We start from the raw sequence: 24,136 nt of genomic DNA, 5'->3' as shown, positions 1-24,136 counted from the left end.
TCGTCTTAGTCGCTACAGCATCTTGGACAGGGCCTGGCACATAGTACATGCTCAGTAAATGTGTGTTGGAAAAAACTGATAAATAATAGTTAACATCAAATGAACCCTGTATAAAAAATAGTCAGTTTACAGAGAAGCCCTAGGAAGACAGTGTCCTAAGCAAGTTGTCAAGGCTAATATGCTCAGTAATGAGACCTCGTGACGTCATGGTGTCAGGCGCCTCCTGATGTCATGCACCGGGAAGAACCGGTATCACTTCCGTGGTGTTTCTGTCCAAAATGCCTAACTGCATGTAAGCATTAGGAAAACGTCAAGCAAATCAAAACCAAAGGCCAGTCTGCAAAATAAATGCCAGTACTTCTCAATTTGGCCAAGGTAGAAACGGGCTCAAGAAGACAGAAATGTATTCTCTCACAGTTCTACAGGCCAGAAGCCTGAGATGAAGGTGTCAGCAGGGCCACGCTCCATCTTAGACCCGTAGGAGAGGATCTTCTGAGGCTCTTCCGAGCCTCCGGGAGTGGCCGGCGATGTTTGGTGTCGCTTGGCTGGCAGCTGCATTACCACAGTCTCCGCCTTTGGAGTCCCTGCATCTCTTCACATGGTGTTCTTTTTGTGAGGGCACCAATCCTGTTGGATGAGGGACCCACCCTGCTCCCGTATGACCTCATCCTAACTAATTCCATCTGCAATGGCCCTATTTCCAAATAAGGTCACATTCTGAGGTCCTGGGAGTTAGGACTTTAACATGTCCTTTTGAGGGGCTCACAATTTAATCCCTAACACAAAAGAAGGGGAAGCACAGAGCAGAGAAGGGGGACAGGAAGTGGTGGGGTGAGTGGCTGCTCCCTCAGATCAGGTGGCCTGGGAAGGTCTCTCTGTGGAGGGGACACTTGAGTCATAGCCTGAAGGAGAGGCGTTGACCGCGCTCTCCTATGAGTAACGAATGTGAATTTCATCGCCTGGCGTTTATTACATTTCCCTTGGCATCTCACAGGTGTCTAATTTGTTTTTTCCAGCTCATTTCCTGGTTTGAAACCGGTGAGATTAAGAGGGAGTAGAATCATGGAGGCGTGGTTTTTCTAAGAACCTGAGAATTTTTCCGCCGTGTCGAATTCACTCTGTCAGCAGCTCTGAGAAGCCCCAACAGCTGTGAAGCTGGGAAGCCATCAGATCCCTCTTCCAGCCAGAGGTTGGGGGCCTCTGGTGCGTGCCAGCTGCTGTGCCAGGTCTCAAACTGTCACAGCCGACATCCCTGCCAACCTTATTTAAAACAACATGAACATAAAAGAGGGGCTCCCATCCTAAGTGTACAGCTCAGTGAATTATCACAAAGTGAGCTTGTTTATGAAGCCAGATTTAAAATACAGAATACCACAGCCCCTCCCCCAATCCTCTTGTGCCCTTCCCCCCCCCACCCGAGAGTCACCACTATCTTCACTTCTAACACCAGAGACTAGTTCTTCCCATTCTTACATAACATGTCCGCATGGTTCTGTCATGGGTTGTGTATTCTCATCTTGCATGGCGAGGCTCTGCAAACTGCAGCCTGGGTCCAGAACCTGCCTGCTGCCTGTCTGTATAAATAAAGTTTCCTTGGGACATAGCCACACCATTCATTTGCTGTTGTCAATCGCTGTTTGCATGCTACAAGGGCTGCAGCAGAGAACGTATGGCCCAGAAAGCCGAAAATGTTTGCTATTTGTCCCTTAACAGAAAAAGTTTGTGAGCCCCTCCTGGATGACATTCCAGCGTACAAATATAACACTACTTATTCATCCAACTGTGAATGGGTATTTGTGTAGCTTCCAGCTTGGATTTATTACAATAGGGCTGCTAAGAACATTCTAATACAGGGGTTGTCAGATTTTTCTAATCACATTAGATCAGTGATTCTCAACAGGGAGCAATTGTGTCATTCAGGGGACACTTGCAATGTCTGCAGACGATCTGGGTTGTTGCTATGATCTGGATATTTGTGTCCCCCCACAAATTCAAATGTTGAAATCCTAACCCCCAAGGTGAAGGTGTCAGGAGACGGACCCTTTGGGACGTGATCAAGTCATGAACGTGTAGCCCTTGTGATTGGGAATAGCGACCTTGTAAGAGAGGCCGCACAGAGCTCCATCAACCCTTCCACCACGTGTGGGCACAGCCAGAAGTCCGTGATCTGGACCCTTACCCGACCATGCTGGTACCTGATCTCAGACTTGCCATACTCTCCACCTTTGGAACATGCTCCGGATTCCACCACCTCTCGTTACCCCATCTGCCACCACCCTGGGCTGGCCCACCATCATCTCCTGGTCCATCTCTTGCCTTCTCGCTGGGCTCTCTGCTTCCGTCCACAGCCTGGTCCTCACCTGACAGCCAGAGGATCCTGTTAAAACCTCAATCACGTCTCATCCCTCCTCTGCCCAAACTCTCCCCATATGGACTGAATGTTTGTGTCCCCCCAAAACGAATCTATTGAAGCCTTAACCCTCATTACGATGGTATCGAGATGGAGTCTTTGGAGGTAATTAGGTCATGAGGTGGGAGCCCCCATGATGAATCGGTGCCCCTATATGAAGAGGAAGAGAGACCAGAACTCACACTCTCTCCACCATAGGACAGAGGGTGCAACCACCGTGTCTGTAAGCCAGGAAGAGAGCTCTCGCTGGTGAACAAATCTACCGGCACCTTAACCTTGGACTTCCCAGCCTCTAGACCGTGAGAAATAAATTCCTGTTGTTTAAGCTGCCCAGTCTGTGGTATTTTGTTATGGCAGCCTGAGCAGACTAAGACATCTCCCCAGGCGCCCACCCCGCACAGAGTTAAAGCAAAGTGCTCACATACGGCCTATAAAGCCCGAACGAGCCACTCCATCACCCCTCTGATCCTGCCCCTCACTCACTCAGTTGCTGTCACGCTGGTTTTATTCCTTGAAAATGCTAGGCACATTCTCACCCCAGGACCTTTGCACTTGCTGTTCCCTCTGCCCAGAAAGCTCTTCTCTGAGACAGCCTTGTGACTCACTCCTTCATCTCCTTCCAGACTTTACCTTCTCAGTGACACCTCCCCTGGCAGAGCCATGAAAATTAGCAGCACCCCTACACCTCTCGTCTTCCTTTCCTGCTTTATTTACTTCTCCTTGGCGCATAAGACCATGCAATAGGGTATATATTTTGTGTTTATTTTATTAAGGATCTGTCTCCTCACTTTGAACATAAGCTTCAGGAGTCTGTGTCTGTGTTGGTCACTGTTGGCCTCAGTGTCTAGAACAGTGCCTGGCATACAGTTGGCGCATATGCTGTCTCCATGAATGAATGAATGAATGAATGAATGAATGAATGAATGAATTTAACAACTATTTCTGCTGTGCTCCTAGAATAGGGATGGAGGCTGGGTTCTGAAGACCCAGATAGCTCAGATAAGGCTCCTGCCATGGGAGAGTTCAAGGTCTGGGGTGGGAAGAGCTGGAGCCCTAAAGAGAAGAAGAAACCGATACCACAATGCAGTCTAATAAGGGCTGTAAAGGAGAAGAGTTCAGAGGTTGGTGGGGCATACAAAGCCTATGAAAATAAATAGTTGCCTCTTTCTCAATTCTAATAGAGAGGCTGGCAAACTATGGCCCATGGGCCAGCTGTCTGTTTTTTTTCCCCCCAGCTGTCTGGTTTATTAAACAAAGTTTTATTGGAACACAGCTGTGTCCATTCATTAATGCACTGTCGGTGACTGCTTTCTGCTACAACAACAGAGCTGAATGGTTGCAACACAGACCATAACCAAAAATATTGACTATCTGGCCCTTTACAGAAAAAGTTTGCCAACCTCTGCCCTAATATTAAAAGTCAACATTTTCTGAATGCCTACTATATGCTATAGAGATGGTTTTCCCTCACCTGTTTTGTTGTTTAATCTTCACCGTAACCTTTGAGATTATGAATATCCTGTTTTATAGATGAGGAAATGGAGGCTCAGAGAGGTGAGGTAATTTTCCCAAGGTCACACAGCGAGAGAGGGAGGGGCAAAGCACAGAATGCTTTAGGTTTTGCACGTCTTGGACAGAGTTCCCTCCGTTGTCACGGGCATCTATCACATTCATTTATCTAACAGCCCCCTCCTGGCGTTTATCTGACAGTCCCCTCCTGATAAACATCTAGGTTATTTCCCCCTCCCGTGATGAGTGCTGCAGTGACTATCCTTATGCTTAGTTCTTTGTATGGGTGTTATCTGAAGGCTAAATTCCTAGACTCGGAGTGGCTGGGTCAAAGGGTGTGTGCCAGGCGGTGACTTTGGCATAACATTGAGTGAGTTCACTGGGAAGGTGGAGAAGGAGAGAAAGGGGAGGGTATTCCAGGTGCAAGGCTAAGGGTACGGAGGTATGAGTCAGGCTATGCAGAGTGCTTGAGTCTACACAGCAAAGGTGATAGATGACGCAAGGTGTGCCAGGGAGAGTGTGGCCAGGTGTCTCCAATGCCAGGCTGGCCTCTGTATTGGGGCACTAGGGAGGCATGGCAGGGCTTTGAGCAAAGGAGGGGTGCTGGATCAGCTCTGGGACCTGGAGGAAATGGACCGAAGTGGGGAGACTGGAGGCAGGGAGGCCAGGGAGAAAGCTGGAGCCAGGGGCGGGGGAGAGGATGGGGACTGAGTCTTCTTCACCAGTTAGAATTTCTAGTGGATCAAATGGGATACCTCTCCTGCTGCTCCCAGCTCACATTTATGGGACAATGTCTGTGTGCCAAGGACTTTGAATTCAGCATCCCATTTTCCCCTGACAGCAAAAGTATTGTAATGTTACAAATAAGTCCTCATTACACAGATGAGAACACTGAGGCTCAGCGAGGGAACTGTGCCCCAGTCACACAGATCACAAGGAGCCGAGCTGGGAATCTGACTCTACAACTCAGGCTGTTTTTTTTTTGTTTTACCTTTTTTAACCTTCAGTGATTTTCAGTACGTTCACAAGGTCATGTGATCAGCATCACTATCTAATTCCAGGACAGTTTCATCACCCTAAAAAGAAACCCTGCACCCCTTAGCAGTCACTTCCCAATACCCCCAGCCCCTGGCAACCACTAATTGGCCTTCTGTCTCTAAGGATGTCTATTCTGGACATTTCCTATAAATGGAATCCTACAACACATGGTCTTTTGTGTCTGGCTTCTTTTGCTCAGCATATGTTTTCAAGGTTCACCCCTATGGTAGCGTGTATCGGTGCTTCATTCCTTTTTATGGCTGAGTAATATTCCGTTGCATGAATAGACTGCGTTTGATTTATCCGTACATCAGTTGATGGGCATTTGTGTTATTTCCACCCTTTGGCTGCTCTGAATAGTGAGTGCTGCTCTGAACATTTGTGTACATGTTTGTTGGGGGAACATATGCTGTCAGTTCTTTTGGATATTTACCAAGGAATGGAATTTCTGGGTCATAGGGTAACTTGATGTTAAACTTTTTGAGGAATTTCCAGACTGCTTTCCAGAGCAGGTACACCATTTTACATTCCCATTAACAATGAAGGAGGGTTCCTTCCGGTTTCTCCACATTCTGACCAACACTTATTCTTACCTGATTTTTTTTTTATTACAACCGTCTCAGTGGGTGAGTGGTAGTATCTCATTGTGGTTTACGTGTGTGTTTCCCTGATGACTAATGGCATTGAGCAACTTGCCGCGTGGTTATTGGCCATTTATACATCTTTGGAGAAAAGAGAAAATATCTATTCAAGTTCTTCTGCTATTTCTTAATTGGGTTATCAGTTTGTAATTGTTGACTTGAAAGCCAAGCAAAGGAGAGGCACAGAAATATTGAGACCCACAGAGAGCGGAATAGAGACCCAGAAAGAGAAGGAAAGACAAAAAGAGGGGAAAGCTGAATGAGGGCCTGAGTCTGAGGAACAGGAAGAACAGCGGTGACTGTAGGGGGCAGACAGCCTGTTGTCACCCCGCTACTCCAGCTGCATGCTGGGAGAGGAGGTGGGGGGCAGCTGTTTGCAGAGAAGCCCCAGGTTTGCTGAGGGCATGGGGTGCTCTGTCCCCAGGAGCAGCTTGGGAATTGAGGTCTGAGTAGAGAATGGTGGAGTGTCCCCAGGACAGGTGACTGAGTCCAGAGGAAGCCGGCAGGTGGGTGTGACAGCGTTTGGAGCCCCACCCTGTGGGTGTGGTGAGAGTCACTGACCTGGGGAGAAGTGCCCCAGGAGACAGATCAATGGCCCTACCTCTGCCTCAGGGAGACACCCAGGCCCAGGCCAGGGTCTGTGTGTGTGTGTGTGTGTGTGTGTGTGTGTGCACACAATACTTAGCAAATTACACCTCACATTATTTATTTTTAAAGCTTTTGTATTGTGAAATGTAGCACACATCCAGAAAACGGCATAACACATTACGTGTTTCCCTGAAAACAAGACCTAGTCGGACAATCAGCTCTAATGTGTCTTTTGGAGCAAAAATTAATATAAGACCCGGTCTTGGCTTATAGTAAAATAAGACCGGGTATAACTAATATAATATAATATAATATAATATAATATAATATAATACCGAGTCTTATGTTAATTTTTGCTCCAAAAGACGAATTAGAGCTGATTGTCCAGCTAGGTCTTATTTTCTGGGAAATGGTATACGCAAGCAACTAAAGTGTCCGTCTGTCAGCGGATGAGCAGAGAAACACAAGGTGCTCCATCCATCCAAAGCCTTAAAAAGCAAGGAGATTCTGACCCGTGCTACAACATGGATCAGCCCTGAGGAAATTCTGCTAAGTGAAATCAGCCTGTCACAGAGACACAAACTCCGCATGATTCCATTTATAGGAGGTAGTTAGAGCAGTTAAATTCATAGAGACAGAAAGTAGAATATTGGACACCAGAGGTTGAGGGGAGTTAGCGTATAATGGGGACGTTTCAGTTTTGCAAGATGAAAATAGTTCTGGAGGAGGATGCTGGTGATGGTTGCACAACCCCGTGAATATACCCTCGCACTGTACACTGTACCCTTAAAAATCGTTAAAGTAGTAAATTTTGTGTTGTGTGTATTTTGCCACAATTTTAAAAAATGTAAATCAGATCACGTCACTTATCCTTACTCTTAGGAAAAATATATAACTGAGTTTTAAAACTCTGGTTTGCAGCTTAAACCATGACTGGGAAATTAAACCCTGGTAGTCTCCACCACGTCAAGAAACAGAACCCTGCCAGCCCCTCCACCAGTCTCTCCCTCCTCACTTTCCAACCATCACTTCTCCATCTATTTATCATCTAAGGACTCGACCCTGTTGTTTGCTTGTGGCGTCTTTCGGTTTAACATCACGCGGCCAGAGATATAGCCAAGACAGTGTGAGCGTCTTGGCCGCATTCATCCCGGGGCCTGTGCGGAAGTCCGTTGGATGAATGTGCCACAGTGAGTGGCTTTTTTTTTTTTTAATGATTCAAGAGTTTACTAAGTCATACATGCAAAACATACTGCTAAGCACATTAGCAGAAGATCAATGTAAAAACACTCCACGTGTCTGCAACTGTTAATTAAAATTCTTTTTTTTTAATTTTATTAGTTTCAGGTGTACAAAACAATGTACTAGTTAGACATTTCACCCCTCACAAAGTGATAACTCCCTTCCCCCAATCTCTTGCCCGTCTGAGATCGTATATATCTATTACAATTCCATTGATTCTATTCCTTATGCTGTACTCCATATCCTGTGACTATATATATATATATATATATATATATATATATAAAATTATAGTTGACATATAATATTATTCAGCTATGGTGTACAGTGCAGTGGTCAGGCATCAATTTAAAATTTTACTTCTAGCGGTTGAACGGTCCAACCTTGTATTTTTGCCAGGGGGTAAGTGACAGAGTTCTGTTAGCACGGGAGGGGTTTACAGGACATCACAGACCCAAAGGAACATTGTTAGGTAAAGCAAAGACCAAGCGTGTGTCCCCAGAGGGGGCGGGAAGAGGAGGGTCAGTGTCAGTCCAGGTACTGGGTTGGGCATCTGGCAAGACAGTGACTTTAAAAAGGTTCATTGTTTGTGAAATAAGTCATACAGAGAAAGATAAATACCATATGATCTCACTTATATGCGGAATCTAAAGAAAAGAATAAGTGAATGAACTAATCAGAAACAGTTTTGGAGACAAAGAGGAAAAACTGAGGGTTGCTAGATGGGCGGGGGGGGGGGGGGGGGGGGGTAAGGGGGAAGGTGAGGGGATTAGAAAACAATCAGTAACCACAAGATGGCCAAGGGGTTTTGAAAATTAATCTGGGGAACGTAATTTAGTGGTTACCAGAGGGTAAGGGGGACAGGGGTGGGAGATGAGGGTAAGGGGGATCAAATATATGGTGATGGAAGGAGAACTGACTCTGGGTGGTGAACACACAATGTAATTTATAGATGATGTGATACAAAATTGTACACCTGAAATCTATGTAATTTTACTAACAATTGTCACCCCAATAAATTAAAAACAAAAAAACAAAAAAACCAAAACAACAACAACAACAAAAAAGGTTCATTGTTTAAGAATATCTAAAATATTTTTAAAACTGTAAAGCTACAACACGTGATTTTTACACCCAGCTACTAGAAAACTAAGAAAAGCACTTATTAGCTTTGAATAAAGGTACAGGAAAGCAGCAATGCGCCTTTACTAATCTAAAAAACAAGCAACAACAAAAATAGAACAACAAAGTGAGTTTATCTAACGAGTCTCCCATTGGTGGACACTAGGTTGTTTCCAACGTGGGCTTATTACAAACAGCGTGGCTGTGGGTGCTGACGTCGGTGACCCCTGGCGGACGTGTGCACCCACTTCTCCTGGGTACACGTTGAGGAGGGGATGTGCAGGCAGTAGATCCTGCGGTAAGTTTTCCAAAGAGGTTGTCCCGATGTATCCTCCCACAACAGTGCATGAGGACAGGCCACTGTTTCTGCAACCATTCAGTGTGGCCTGGAGAGGGGGCTGGGCACTGGCAGTGGACTGTGGGAAAACAGCACGTCCCTCGCCCCCACCCAACGCTGGAGCCACCTTCTCTCACTTCTCCTCCTCTGGGCTCAAAGCCAAATCTCTCCAATGGTTTCCCTGGCATTCTGCCCTCCTGCTTCACACCAACACCAAAAGGGGTTATTAGTGTCGCCCTGCAGGACGCCTGGCGTGACCTCATCTTGGCTGTCTAGCCCTACTCCTGCTTCTGTCTCTACCTATGCGACCCAGAGTTAATGGCTTGACCCTGCTAAGTCTCAATTTCCACATCTGTCAAATGGGGATGTAAAAAATGGTGCACCGATGAACTGTGCTAAGGCATGCCTTCATTCAGGCAACACACTATTCTATGTCAATCACTTTACAAGGTTTATGGAGCACAATGACCTCTCTGAAAATATTCCAGCAACAGGCACAACTTTTTACAGTCACAATGCGTGCATTAAGTACAGTGACTTTTCTTTATAATCTAGTGTAATAGTCAAGAGCATGGACCCTGCAACCGGACTGCCTGGGTTCAGATCCCAGCTGCCTGATTAACCAGCTGTGCCACCTTGGAATAGTTACTTAACTTCTCTGGTCCACAGTTTCCCCATTTATCACTGGGGGTCAAAACAGTACCTGTCTCATTGAGTTCTTGTGAGATTAAATGCGTTGATACATGTAAAGCACTTAGGACATGTAGTAAGGGCTCAATAAATGTTATGTGTTGTTTTATTACCTCATGGAGTTGTGAGAATAACTTGAATTAACACATATGAGTACTTAGAATAGTGTGTGGAACTCAGTACATGCTCAAAGGGGAGACCAGATTTTGGTGATAACTGGCAGTCTCCACATTTCCCATAATGCCCCTGAGACAATAGGACATTTATGGAGCCTTCTCATAGCCAAACACACACCCTACCATTCCGCCATATGGCAACCATGGATGGTTTTAGAATACATCCACAAATTCTTTGATCCTCTTCCCTTCAAAAGGTAGAAACTAATTCTCCCTTCCGTTGAATGTGAGCCAGACTCGATGGCTTGCTCCTAACGAATTGGTGGAAGTCACAGTGTATGAGTTCTGAGGCTAGGTCACAAGACATCTGACTCCTTCCTCCTGGCTTTCTCCTGGAATGTTAGCCACTATATCTTGCAGACCTTTGACAAGCCTGTGAAGAGACCTATATAGCAAGGACTTGGGGCTTTCTTTTTCTTTTTTTTTCTTTTATTGGGGAAGGGGGACAGGACTTTATTGGGGAACAGTGTGAACTTCCAGGACTTTTTTCCAAGTCAAGTTGTTATCTTTTCAATCTTAGTTGTGGAGGGTGCCGTTCAGCTCCAGGTCCAGTTGCTGTTGCTAGTTGCAGGAGGTGCAGCCCACCATCCCTTGCGGGACTCGAGGAATCGAACTGGCTACCTTGTGGTTGAGAGCCCGCGCTCCAACCACCTGAGCCATCTGGGAGCTCAGTGGCAGCTCAGCTCAAAGTGCCATGTTCAATCTTTAGTTGCAGGGGGCGGAGCCCACCATCCTTTGTGGGACTCGAGGAATCGAACTGGCAACCTTGTGGTTGAGAGCCCACTGGCCCATGTGGGAATCGAACCAGCAGCCTTCGGAGTTAGGAGCACCGAGCTCCAACCGCCTGAGCCACCAGGTCAGCCCGACTTGGGGCTTTCTGCCAAGAACCAGTACCTTCTTGCCAGTGTGCTATTGTGGAAGCAGATTCTCCTTCCCCAGTCTTGCCTTCGGATGACAGCAGCCCCTCTGATGTCATGAGATTCTGAGCCAGAACTGTACAGCTAAGCCACTTCTTAATTGCTGACCCACAGACACTGTGAGATAACAAATGCTTATTATTGTTTTTAGGCACTGTGTTTCAGACTACTGTGTTATGCAGCCATAGGTGACTATTGCACTGACCCACCATGACGGCATGAGGGAACTTCTCTGACAGGCTTGTCTTCTCTCTGAGCCAGCTCCAGGCTTGAGGGACAAGTTGTCTCAGTTCTCAGGTCCCTAAGCTTAAAGGGAGCTTCAAGCCGATCATTTAAGCTCCTCATAAATATGCCACTCTCAGTCCTTCTGGCTGCAGGAGGGATCATTCTTCCTCACTCTCATGAATTGTGGGGTAGCCATGTCACTCAGCTTGGCCAACAAGCAGGTGTCACATATGGGGGGAATCACTTAAGAATGACTGTGGATTTTTTGGTTTTCTTTTTTCCCCTCTGACAGAGTCCTGACCAGCAATGACAAAAGCAAAAAATAAGCTTGTTGTTTTAAGCTACTGAGATATTAGGACTGTCTGTTACAACAGTATAACCGAGCCCATCCTGACTAATACAGACACCTTTCATGTCCCCTTCCCACCCCAGACTCAGAAGGCCCCACATTCACATCCAAATCTATTGTTTCTTCTCTTTCTTTACTCTCTCTCCCCTCCCAAGATTAGTAGGCCTCCCTTTTCCTTTTCCTTTCCCTTTTTGATAACCTTAGGTGCAGAAAATTAAATAAATCATAATCTTCACTTCGTAAACCTTACAAAATAGCCAGCATTTAAATAGCACTTTCTGTGTACTGTCCTAAGCTCTTTAAACATTTTTACATTATTTAATCCTTGGGACAACACTGTAATGTGGGGACTCTTGTGATCCCACTTTCTGGATGAGGCCACTGAGTCACAGAGAGATAACCTAATTTGCCTAAGCTCACCCAATAATTAAACGACAGAGCTTAATGATTAATTAATTCAAACTCAAGCAGTCTGACCCCAGCAGTCCCCTTGACCATCTGGATCACACCAAAGCCAGTGTTACTTTTATTTCTTACTCATTTACTCCATTTTGTCCTCACCACCTACTCTTTTTTCCTTCCCTGCCATCATGTTTATTGTACATGTGTTTGTTCGTAGGTGTTCTTACACATTGTATATTTTTATTTGGGAGGTGAGAATTTTAAATTTATGTCAACGGTATTGGGTTGTAGGTCTCAGTCTGTTTCTTACTTTTTTCATCCAGATCCATTCTTGTTGCTGGGTGTGCAGCCTAGTCTGTTTCTTCCCACAGCTGCAGAATCCTTGCCCTAGACACCCACGGACACCTCCTCCACCCTAGTGATAGACACCAGGTTGCCTTGGATACGCCCCCCACACACACACACACCACTAAACAACACTGTGATGAACATCTTTGCTGCTGGGGTACTAGGGTGAGAACTTCTTCAGCTCTTCATCAAAGAGAGGGGAATTGCCAGACAGTGAAATCTGCAGATACGTAATTTAACTGAGTTTTACTAAATGGCACTTTAGCGCGGCTGCATCATCAGAGAAATAAAACCGGTTCTGCTTCCTTATTCTTCCTGCCTCACACCTGGACCTGGGGCTTTGGTGCTTAGAAGCTGAGGAATTTGCAGCCTTTGTTTACCCACCTTTGTTTTCCATCCCATTCTGACAACTTATTAGGGCACCGCATTGGCTACTACTCTAAATGGTTAATTCTGGGAAAGGTAGGCGAGGCAGCAGGAAGCCAAGGGTGAGACTCAGGTGGGAGAGAGCGAATTTCACTCGGTTGTGAGCGCCCTCTTGTGGTCTAATCACCCCATTACACCTTGAGTGATTCTTTTCCCCAACCGGTAATCCCCAGATAATTTAATCACATCTAATTAATTTGAATGCTCTTGGGCATCACCTATGTGCTACACCAGCAATATCCAGTTGAAATATACTGCGAGCCCCACATTTAATTTCAAACTTTCTGCTAGCCACGTTAAAAAAATAAAAAGAAACAGGTGATGTTAATTATAATAATATATTTTACTTAACTCAATATATCCAAAACATTATCATTTCAACATACAACTGTGGGGACAGAGTCCTTAAGAGCAGTTTCCAGGCTCTCGGCCTCACATGGAAAGGTGCTGGCTCGGTTATTAGATGTGTGGGGAGCCATGATTTCTTGTTATTTTAAAGCCTTGCAGACTGGCTCAGTTTATGATTAACTTGTTTCAGCTTCTAAGGCATTATCTCTGCCTGCACCTGGAGGGTGCTTGCGAGCTGCTGAGAAAGTAGGTGGGAGTGACCGGTTCTCGGACACTGAGGACTAAAGACTAGCAGGATAATTGGTGGGCTTTGTCATGAGATAATGACTTTGGAAAAGTTTCAAGGATTTTGTATCTTGTATGTAAAAGTTATAAATTTGCTCTTGATGAGATAATAGCATTGAGGCTTGTTTAGTAGTTTCTGCTTTTCTGTGTTTTAGGTAAAAGATAATTCTGTGATGTAATGCATTCCTTTATCTGCTGACTGTTAAAACTGCACGTATTCTTAGGGTATATAAACGGTGGTAGTAAATAAACTCAGTGCTTCAGCATCACTGGAGACCGGCCGCATCATCATAATTGTGAGTGTCTTTATTTAATTCCCACTCCCGCTTTCAGGTTCTTCGTTGATTCGTGGCTGCTGGTCGGCCACATAGATGGCCATCAGCTATAATCAGATGGCCATCCACTGTGATCAGATGGCCATCAGCTGTTACTGGTTAGCCATTAGCCACTAATATAACTGCCCTGGCTACGTTAGGGGGTTGGTTGGCAGAGAAGCGGGCGGCAGATTGCAGCTCCTGCTTCCTGTGTCTCCAACCCAGCCGCCAGCGAGAATATAGTGGTATGAACCCCCTATCCATGTCTCCGTGGGTGTTCCTTTTCGGCCTCACCATATCCTGTGTTCTTGTGCAGGGAGTGGGAACGGAGACCCTGCAGGACAACAACCAACATAGAAATTATCAAGATGTTTTGCTTTTTTTGTGTGTACTAAGCCTTTGAAATATTCTCCGAACAGCACATTTCAATTCAGACATTGAATTTTTATTAAAAATACTTAATCCCTATTTAGATTTTATAACATTTACTGTTGGAGTGGATTCATATCACCAAGTTGTTTCAAACATGTGACAGTGGCTTACATACTGGACAGTGCAAACATTGGTTTACACCATTTCACCTTTGGGATAAGCTAGGTATTTTATTATCCCCATTTACAGAGGAGGAAACTGAGGCTCAGAAAAGGAAACTGACTTTTTCCTTTTCATTCAACAAGTATTTATCGAACACCTGTCATATGCCAGGTTCCTTCCTAAGGGTTGGGGACATAATGGTGAACAAGATACACGTGGTATCTGGCCTCAAGGGGATTATCTGATGATATGGAAGGACAAAAAGAAATGACAAATTGTAATTAGTGTTATGACAAAAACCAACAGAATAATGGGTTAATGGTAAACTATGGCCCCCATGCTAAGAATGGTTTTTACCTTTCGAACTGGTTGAAAAAAGTGAAAAGAATAATATTTTGTGACACGTGAAATTTATATGAAATTTAAATTTCAGTGTCTGTAAATAAAGTATTACTGGAACACAACCACACCCAATCATTGCCGTGTCGTCTGGGGCTGCTTTCCCGCTCCAAAAGAAGAGCTAGGAGGAGGCAGTGAGTGGGCAGTGGGGAAAGTCTGAACATGGTCGAACCGATCAAACCCATGTTAAATACCCTGCGTGTGAATGTGATCACTCTAGGCTCTCTGAATATCTCGTATGAGTGGGATCATACACTGTTTGTCTTTTCTTGACTGGCTTATTTCACTTAGCATAATGACCTCAAGGTTCATTTATTTTGTAGCATATGTCAGAATTTCCTTCCTTTTTAAGACTGAATAATATCCCGTTGTATGGAGAGACCTCATTTTGTTTAACCATTCGTTAGTGGATGAACACTTGGACTCTCTCCAGCAGCCAGCACGCAGTGGGTGTTCCATTGATATTTGTTGAACAAATGCATATAAACGATGTGAGCGGAGACTGTTTGCCTCAGCTCTATATCGTGGGCCGAGAACAGGGCCTGGCACAGAGCCGGTGTCTGCACTTGGAGTGTCTCTCCCTGGGCCTCCCTGACCCCCCACCCCTTACCTAGGAGGCTGGCCGGCCAGGTTCTCTCTCACGTCACAAAGCCCTGCCATGCCTCTGGCCTTGACCCTTCTGCTGCTGGTGGACCTCAGCCCGCGCGGAGGCTGGGGCTGCCTGCAGTGTGACCCGTCGGTGCGGGAGGCCCTGAGCCAGCTGCGCTTCGCCATCATCCCCAGCCGCTTCACTCTAGAGCAGCTGCAGGCCCGCGCTCAGGCCCTGCTGCTGGGCATGGAGGGGGCTTTCTTCCGGGACTATGCGCTGAACGCGTTTGTGGGGAAAGTGGGTGTGTGCTGGGGACGGCAGGGTGCTTAGCACTGTGGGGAAAGGGACAGTGCGTCCAAGCCAGAGGCTGGGGCGGGAGACTCTTTGGGGGCCACTCTCTCTAGAGGGGGAGGGCGGGGCCTTTCCTGGAGAAAGATTAGGGGGAAGGGTCACGTGGTTCTCTGAAGGACCCACTGGAATTTCCTCCCCTCTCGTCCCTAGGGGTAGATCAGCTGGACCTCGTGGCATCCTTTATCAAGAATCAAACAAACAGCTTAAAGGTTAATTCTCTGAGAGGTAGGAACTAAGAGGGAAAGACTTTTCCTACGTAGCCCCCTTCTCCCTCCTTCTTTTCCAGCCATCCACCACGCCTCGTCTGGATTGAATAATAAAATCAAACACACCTATTAGCCTTTCATCCAGGTGGGCACTACACTTTACAGAAGGGGAGACTGAGGCTCAGACATGCCCAAAGACACAGCTAGGAATTGAACCAGGGAAATCCCGGCGCAGACACTGTATTCTTAACAACCACTTCACGGGTGTTTCTGATTTATGTTCAAGGGCTGCGGGAATGCCATTCAGTTAGTTGTTGGAGATTGGCGGTTCTTATGACAGTTCCCCAGCAGAGGGCAGTAGAGGGCCCTGTGGACTTGGGGGAGGGGGTGGAGGCCATCTAGGCCCCAAAAGCCTTGCCCCACCTTGAGGATGGAGCAGGAAGGAGGACACTATGGAAGAGCCCATCAGTTTTTAAAAAGATAGGAAGTGTGTGTGTGTGTGTGTGTGTGTGTGTGTACCATTTGAGAGTAAGTGACACTTAAACCCTAATTTTGACACAAAATTCTTCAATGAGAGATCTCCTAAGAACGAGAAAGGACATTCCAGCTTTCTTTCAATCCTTGATCTGTTCTGGGACCACACATTGTATTTGGTTGTCTTTTATGATACTTACATTTTTGAAGACCTCAGGCCAATCATTTTACTGACTATTATATTATTGGGGGTTGGGTACATCGACCTGGAGTGACTGACCGTAGTTACTCAGTCTCCAGCCCCTCCAGAGGTCAAGGTGCTACCACATGGCGCAAGATTCTACCACGAATCATGTTGTTGGTATAGACTATCTGGTGTGGCCCAAGGCTCCAAGGAAAGGAGGACATTCTTATAGGCAAGATGTTCCAAGGACTGAGAGATTACCTCCCAGGAGCTGGGCAAGAGACACACCTTTTTTGGGACTGTGCAGGGTTTGGCCCACACAGGCCTGCTGAATTAACCCTTTACTGCACAATATAATAAATAAGTCAAAAGGAGACAAATACTATGGAGGAAAAAAAAATAAAGCAGGGACCAGGGGATAGGCAGTGCTGGGAGTAGGGGTAGGGGGTTGCCGTTTAAAGCAGGGCAGCCAAGAAGGATTACACTGAAAAGTCAGCATGTGAGGAAAGACTGAAGGAGAGGAAAAGCAGCCTTGAGGGGGCCTGGGGTCGAGGGCTGTGGGCAGAAAGAACAACCCGTGGAATCCCTGAGACAGGGCTATGTTTGGCATATTCACAGAACCTCAGGGAGGCCAGGGAGGCTGGAGTGCAGAAAGCGGGACAGATGTGGAAGGTGAGGCCCTAGAGGTGAGGGGTAGATCAGGTAGTGCCTTCTAGGCCATGCTAAAGAGTTTTGACTTCTCGGTCACATGGGAGGGTTCTGATCTGAAGTTTGATGCAAGTGACCTGACTGAGGTTTTAACAGGATCCCTCTGGCTGTGGAGAACAGATTTTAGCAGGGCATGGGGAAAGGAAGGCTGGGAGACCAGTGAGAAGGTGTAGCAATGGCCCAGGCAAGAGATGACGATGGCTAGAACCAGGGTGGTATGAGTGGAAGGGGTGAGAAGTGATTCCTCGATCTATCTTGAGTATTGAGCAAATGTTGAACAAGATTTGCTGATGCACATGTTGCAAATTGCATGTGGGATGTGAGAAAAAGGAGTCAAAGAGAGCACCAAGGCCTGAGCAACTAGAATCATGGCACCTGCATCTGCTAAGATGAAGACTCGGGGGTTGGGAATAGGTTTGGAGGAGACTATCAAGGTTTGGTTTTGGACTTACTGAGTTTAAGATGCCTATTCGACATCTAAATGGAGATTCTGAGTGGGTAGTTCAATATATACATCGGGACTTCAGTGTGAGGTCCAGGCTAGTGAGAGGAACGTGGGAGGCATGAATGGATACAGGTTGCTGCTGTTCAGTGGAAATATGATGTGAGGTACAAATAGTCACATATGTAATTTTAAATTTTTTGGTAGCCACGTTTTTTTAAAAGGTAGACAGAAGCGGGTGAAATTAATTTGAATATACTTTATTTAACCCAATACCTAAAATATTACCATTTCAACATGCAGTCAACATAAAAATTATTGGGATATTTTACAGTTATTTTTTTAGTACCATGTCTTTAAAATCCAGCATACATTTTGTACTAACAACACACCTCAATTCAGACTGGCCCATTTCAGGTACTCAGTACCCATGTGTAGCTAGTGGCTGCCATATTGGACAGTGCTGGTCTGGGTAATATATAAAGCCATAGGCTGGATGAAATCATGAAGGAGTGAGTGTAGACAAAGAAGAGGAGAGGAGAGCAGATCAGAGGAAAAAAGAGGAGAGGTCCACCTTTCTACCACCTACCAGATTAGGAAACTGAGTCCAAAGGAAGGTGGTTTAGCCTGGGGCCCCACAGTGGATCAGAAGCTGGATGCAGCACCTCCCAGGCCGTAGATCTGCCCAGTGACCCCAAGTAAAACCAGTCTTGGTTACTCCTGGTAAATGAAAAGGAGTTTCCGTATCTCATCTCTTTGAAGCTGCAGATGGGATGCTGGGTGCCCGCCCCCGCCACAAGGATCTCTCTCTCTCCTTAGATGGGCCTCTGCTGGAAGAGCTGGTGACTCTTAGGGAGAAGGTGACCAAGGAACTCAAGAAAGTTTTAAAATTGTATGAATTAAAAGGTGTGGCATCTCTCTCCGTCAAGCCCACTTCTCCCCTTCCCCATTATCACTCCATCCCCTTCTCTCACGTTTTCTACCAAACTCCTTCCTCACCTCCCCTATGACTCAGCCGTCTCTGCTCCTCCCCAATACTCCCCTCTTTCCATTCCCAGACTCACTCCTCCCTCCCTCTCCTGGTGCCTTCCATTAAATTCTCAAATTGCTGTCCCGACTTACCTCAGCTCTTTTCTCTTGCAGCTTGCGATCCCAAAATGTGCCGTGAGTCCTGGATTTATTGTCTATCCCTCCCTTCTCTACCCTCCTACACCTCTCTACCCTGTCTCCCCAAATCAAGCCCCACTATCACACCTACTCCATCTAGTGGTCCCCCCACCCCCAAGCTGTAGTACCTAGGGCTATCTGATTTTTGAGGGCTTATGACAGTGATTGCAACCTGCAAAAAAGAACTTTAGCGGGATGTTAGTCGGATAGGAGAGTATGTTCTAATAACAAACCCCACATCTCAGTGGTTTAACAAAAGAAAGGTTTATTTCTCTCTCACCCTAATTCCATTGAGAGTTGAGCAGTTCTTCCAAGTGGTGACTCAGGGATCCAGACTGCACCCATGCTGTCGCTTCTAAGCAAGCTTCAGAAGGGAGAGAGAACAGGGAATCCAACGGGGGACTTCCATGGCCAGGACTGGAAGTGGCACTGCATCCCTCTGCCCACTTCACATTGGCCAGAACTCAGTCACATGGTTGCAACATGCTGCAAAGGATCCTAGGAAATGTAGTCTTTCTGTGTGGCAGGAAGGGGAAAAGACAGATGAGTATCCAACCAGTTTGCCTGCCGCAGGGGGCTGCAAAATAGGCAAAGAGCAAAGGTTCTGTTTGTGGACATTTAACTAAACGTGTCTTTAATTTTAATTAGTTCAATGTACACAAACAGAATGTTGGGCCAACTGTACAGCTGCATTCAATTTAACTCTTCAATAATTATATAAAAATTATTTTTAATGTGAATTGTCAGTTTATTTTGCTCAGCTTTTTCTGCTGCCTGCAGGACCTCCAAAATCCCGAGGGCCAAGGGACTCCATCTCTTCTTTCCCCTTCTGCCTTCCCGCCCCCTGCCAGTCCTCTATAGCTGCCCTCACCCCACTTCTCCCTTTCCTCTTGTCCAGGCTTGCTAAAAGAAGAGGTCTTGGACTGTTTACATTGCCTGAAGATCAGTCCCGAGTGTATCAAAAAAAAGTACTGTTTTGGTAAGCTCTTGGGGGTGGGGGAAGACATGGGACCAGTACATGAGAGATGAAGACAGCCATGTCCTAGCAGATATGAGTTTTGAGGTCTCCCGCATGCAGCCTTGAGTCCTGCCCTGAACACTTGCTTACAGTGAGGCCCAGAAGTTGCTTCCACATTCTGAAATTACCTTTACCCCTGCTGTTAAATGGGAAGACTCCTGTGTGACTTTACAATACCAGAATGGCAAGTGCTAGACAAACATTTTATTATTAGCCAGTGCCATACCTGGGGATTCTGGAAGATGTGCTGAATTCATTCTTTTATTCATTCATTCAGCGATTTAAAAAACACATATCCTTAGAGCAGAGAAAATAGTACAATGAACACCCATATATACATCAAGATTGAATAGTCATGCTAGACCTTTTCACATGTTGTTCCCTCTCTCTGGCACACTGTTCCTCTCACTCACTTCAACAAAGTCTCAAAGTTTACCTCCTCAGACAGAACTCCCTGATTACACTCTCCAAAGTAGCATTTTCTATTAAATTATCTTGACAATGAATGTTCCTCTGTTTTTGCTTTACTGGTTTATTGCCACAGTATTTTAAAAGAAACCAGGCATCTGAGCTTTCACCCATTCATAGTGTATACCTCTAAAAATAAGGACATTTTCTATCTAACCACAATGCCATTCTCACACCCAACAAATCTAACAGTCCTTCAATATCAAATAATTCCAAGTCCCTATTCCAACTTCCCTAATTGTCCCCAGAATACCTTTCACAGCTGATTCATTCAGATCGGAATCCAATGAAAGGACTTGTCATACCATTCAATTGTTAGAGTTTTTCCACTTCTTTTATTTTTTAATCTAGAAGTGTTTTTCTTGTCATTTCCCCCCATGACATTGACCAGTGGAAAAGAGGGGAAGTGTCTATTTGCTCCCTTAGGAGCTCTTCGCTGTCACTGTGATGTGCTGTGGAGACTGTCGGTGCCCGGAGGGCAGGGATGTTTATTAATGGGGTTCACAGCTGTATCCCAAGCAACTCGAATGGTGTCTGGGACACAGAATGTGAGGAATAGATGAATGGAGAGTCTGACCCCAGGAGAGGGCAAGGGGCATGTGGGAGCGGGGGAGAGGCTCAGGTTGCTGAGTGAGCAGCGAGTGTGGTACAAGGCCCAGGGAGGGTGGTGACATGGAGGTCGGGGCTGTCTCCCCCACCCCAGTTGATAGGCAGCCCCGCAAGGCCCTGCAGTACGAGAAAAAGGGTGGATACCCGCGGAACCAGGCCACGTTTGGCATCGTCATTTCCATGTGTCTGGCTGTCTTCACCTTAGGGGTCATCGTGGCTTTGTGAGTCATCCCTACCCTCTCCTGAGGCCTCCAAAGGTCCCACTGAGCCCCTCAAAAAATGTCAGTGCCCTGGATCCGTCACTGTGTTATTTGGGAGTCTCCTCTTTAGTCACTTTATGTCTCTGTCTCCCTTTGTCTTTTTCTCTGGCTCTTCTTCTCTCTCTCTCTCTCTCCCCATCATCTCCTCTTCCTCCCCTCTTGGACCACATTATGTCTTTCCTGGGTCATCAGCACTTTTGCCCTTGTGTGGGTCTCTTCCTCCATAAAAAATACTAAAAATTATATTTTGTGAATGTGCTGGTCTGAACACAGATATATATATGGATTCATTATTATACACAGAGGATACCCAAAAAATGCATACACATTTTAAGAAAGGAAAACTGTATTAAAATTGTATTACTCAATATATACCGATAACAAAAGATGAATACAAGTCACGTTTGACTCCTATAATTACAAGAGGTGCTCAGAGTTTTTCCCATCAGCGTCCAGACACTTCTGATTATGGCGAACTACTGCTTGAGCAACGTTGACCAAAGTGTTCATTTGTATACATTTTTTTGGTAGCCCCAGTATATTACATATTAATTATTATTATTCATTGTTATATTAGCTTATTTTCTTCTGCTTTTCAAGATATTAAAATGAAAACATTTCCATGGGCCCCAAGCGTGAAGCCCACAGTTGGAAGGGGAACAGTTGCTCTCACCATCCTCTCTCCACCTCCGAGTTTCCCCCTGCTCTGTCTGCTTGTCACACATTCAGGACCCTCTCCAGTCTCTCGCTGCCTTTTCCACCTGTCCCTCACCCTCATTTCCCTAATGCCTCAGTTTCTTCATATTCAGTTTTACATAATTCCAGTGCATCCCTCTCAGGGTTGGGGCTAAGCATTCAGCCAGCGCTTAGCACAGTGAATGTCAGCTCTCTTTGTTCCCCCTGTCATGTCCCCATCTCTTTCCCTCTCTGAAACTCTCCCCCTCTCTCTGCCTCTCCCACTGGGCTTTCTTCTCCCCTCCACTGTCCCTGTCCCAAATCTAACATCCTCTTCTTCCTCTCCTCACCCCCAGGTTGAATCTGTGTTTTTCAGTCTCTCTGGCTCTATCTCTGAATGTCTCTCCCCGTCTCGGGGTCTCTGTTTCTGACTCCCACCCCACAAGCCCTGAAGACTCTCTCCCTACCTGTCCACCCCTCTCTGCTTCTTTAAACCTTTCCAGCCGTTGCCACTTCCCTTCCCCTCCCGCCTTCCCCTATTCCCCCAGCACCTTTCCCCCAGCTCCCTCCCCATGTTTGACCCTCTCTCCTATCTTTGCCTCGGCTTCATCTCTGTCTTCCCCTCTCCCATCTCTGGGTTGCCCTGTCTTGAATTCTGTTTCTCTCTCCCTCAGCCTCTTGCCTAACTTCTGTCTCGCCTCTCAGTCTCTATTACACAACTCTCTCCCCACTGTCTCCCTGTGTATTCGTTTCCTATTGCTGCTGTAACAAATGACCACAAACTGAGTGGAATAAGGCAACGAATCTATTCTCTCAGAGTTCTAGAGGCCAGAAGTCCAAAATCAAGGGGTTGGTGGGGTTGGTTCCTTCTGGAGGTTCTGAGAGAATTCATTCCATACGTGTCGCCTACCTTCTGGTGATTGCTGGTATCCTTGACATGGCCTGGCTCGTGGCTTCCCTCCAATCTCTGCCTTGGTCTTCACATGCCTTTTTCCTCTGTGTCGGTGTCTCAAATCTTCCTTTCCTTTCTCTCATGAGGACACCAGACTTTGAATATCGCATCCTGCCTAAATTCAGAATGATCTCACTTTGCCTTAATTACATCTGCAAAGACCTTATTTCCAATTAAGGGCACACTCATATTTGGTACTGGGAATTAGGACTAGGATATCTCCAAGTCCTAATACACCTGTTTCTCTCCTTTCCTCACTCCTCTCTCTCTTTCCGTCTTTCCCTTCTCTGTGTCTGTATCACTTGGAGTCTCCTCCTGCCCGTTCCCACTCATCCTGTCTCCACTTTTACCCTCAGTCCCACTCTCAACTTATCACTCCTCCCTCCTCAAGTACATTAATTGTCCAAGAACCCTGGAAATCTGCCCAGAGACCCATGATGTCACTGGCTGAGCCAAATAAGGCCGATGATTGGAGGGAAGTTGGCGGGTGAGAGTCAGTTGACCTGAAGGGACCTGAAGTTCTCTTTCTAACCTCCAGGCTTTTTCTCTCTGATCAGGGCTCTTACGTATCGGCAAAACCGGAAACTTCTGCTACAGTAGGGTGGTGGTTTGGGGGTTTGCAACGGGAAAGGAAAAGAAGTTTAATAAAGTCTGTGACAAATTCCTCAATGTCTCCATCAGTTTCTGAAGGACCCTCCCCCCAATTGGTAACCAGCTCTGGGCACCTGACTGGGTGGTTCTCAAGGGTTGGGACCAGGTGTCACTCATCTGTAGACACCAATTACCCTGATTCAAAGTAGAAGTGGTTTGGACCTTCCAAAGGGATAGACAACCTACACGGAGGGCTTGACGGGACAACCACTCTTACTTGGAGGAAGAATGCATCCTAAAGAGGATGACTTCACAGTGGGACCTGCAAGGACAGTTAGGCGGAGGAACAGCAGTTGTCAGCGTGAAGAATACAGGTCCTGGGGCAAGGTGTCTGTGACTCGGGTAGCTGGAAGAGGATGCATGAAGCCGAAGGCAGACTAGACATGCTTTATTCACAGGCTTTCTGGACACAGCCAGGGTTTCTCACTGCTGCGCACAGCTGGACATTCTCAGGTTACGACCCGCAGCCAGCAGCAGCAGCCCACAGCAGCCCGTTTCTCAGCAGCCCCCACACACTTTGGGCACGGTTCACACAGCCAGCCTCATAACATGGCTGGACCCTTTCATACCACACAGAGACAAAAGTGGCGCCCAGCCAAAGTGCTTAAATAAGCGTATACAAACAACAACATCTTCAGGATGGATGGTGCTTGCACAACATTTTATCTCGTGCCCGGTGGGTCGGGTCAGGGTCACCAGATGGCTGGGGAGGGAGCCTAACCAACTCTATTTTCCCTACAACAGGTTTCCCTCCCCATCTGAACTCTTAAATTTTCACCCTATATGTTCCTGAATAGATTCGGATACATTTTCATGTAAATCCTTTGCTGTCTGAACTCCTGCTACTCTCTAACCCCAAATAGGAAATAGATTTGGATAACATGATACCCTCTGTTTCTGAGCCTGCCAGCAGAACTGTTGCCATCTCATTCAGGAGAATGAGAATGTTTGACGGGAGTGACTGGTGGGGGGAAGTGATAAGATTTGGCAACACACATACTAACATAGGAATGGTACAGAGAAGATTAGCATGGCCCCTGAGCATGGATGGCATGCAAATTCATGAAGTGTTCCATATTTTT

At 46.2% G+C, this 24,136-nt stretch overlaps 1 protein-coding gene and 1 non-coding gene across 2 annotated transcripts; both read left to right on the top strand.

Moving 5' to 3' along the window:
- Positions 1-14,958: 14,958 nt before the first annotated feature.
- IZUMO2 (IZUMO family member 2) lies at positions 14,959-23,003 on the top strand. Its single transcript, XM_033129652.1, has 7 exons — positions 14,959-15,190; positions 15,391-15,465; positions 18,074-18,160; positions 18,398-18,418; positions 19,320-19,400; positions 20,611-20,737; positions 22,961-23,003. The coding sequence occupies exons 1-7, from the start codon at positions 14,959-14,961 to the stop codon at positions 23,001-23,003; spliced, it is 666 nt and encodes a 221-aa protein (XP_032985543.1).
- Positions 23,004-24,028: 1,025 nt separating this feature from the next.
- Positions 24,029-24,136, top strand: LOC117035657 (U6 spliceosomal RNA). The gene has a single exon (XR_004425229.1). It is a non-coding gene; the product is annotated as a U6 spliceosomal RNA (small nuclear RNA).

Source organism: Rhinolophus ferrumequinum, chromosome 15 (genome assembly GCF_004115265.2).
Source record: "Rhinolophus ferrumequinum isolate MPI-CBG mRhiFer1 chromosome 15, mRhiFer1_v1.p, whole genome shotgun sequence".
Classification (NCBI taxonomy): Eukaryota; Metazoa; Chordata; class Mammalia; order Chiroptera; family Rhinolophidae; genus Rhinolophus; species Rhinolophus ferrumequinum.
Note: the sequence above shows the minus strand (reverse complement) of the source record. Positions and strands in the feature narration are given on the sequence as shown.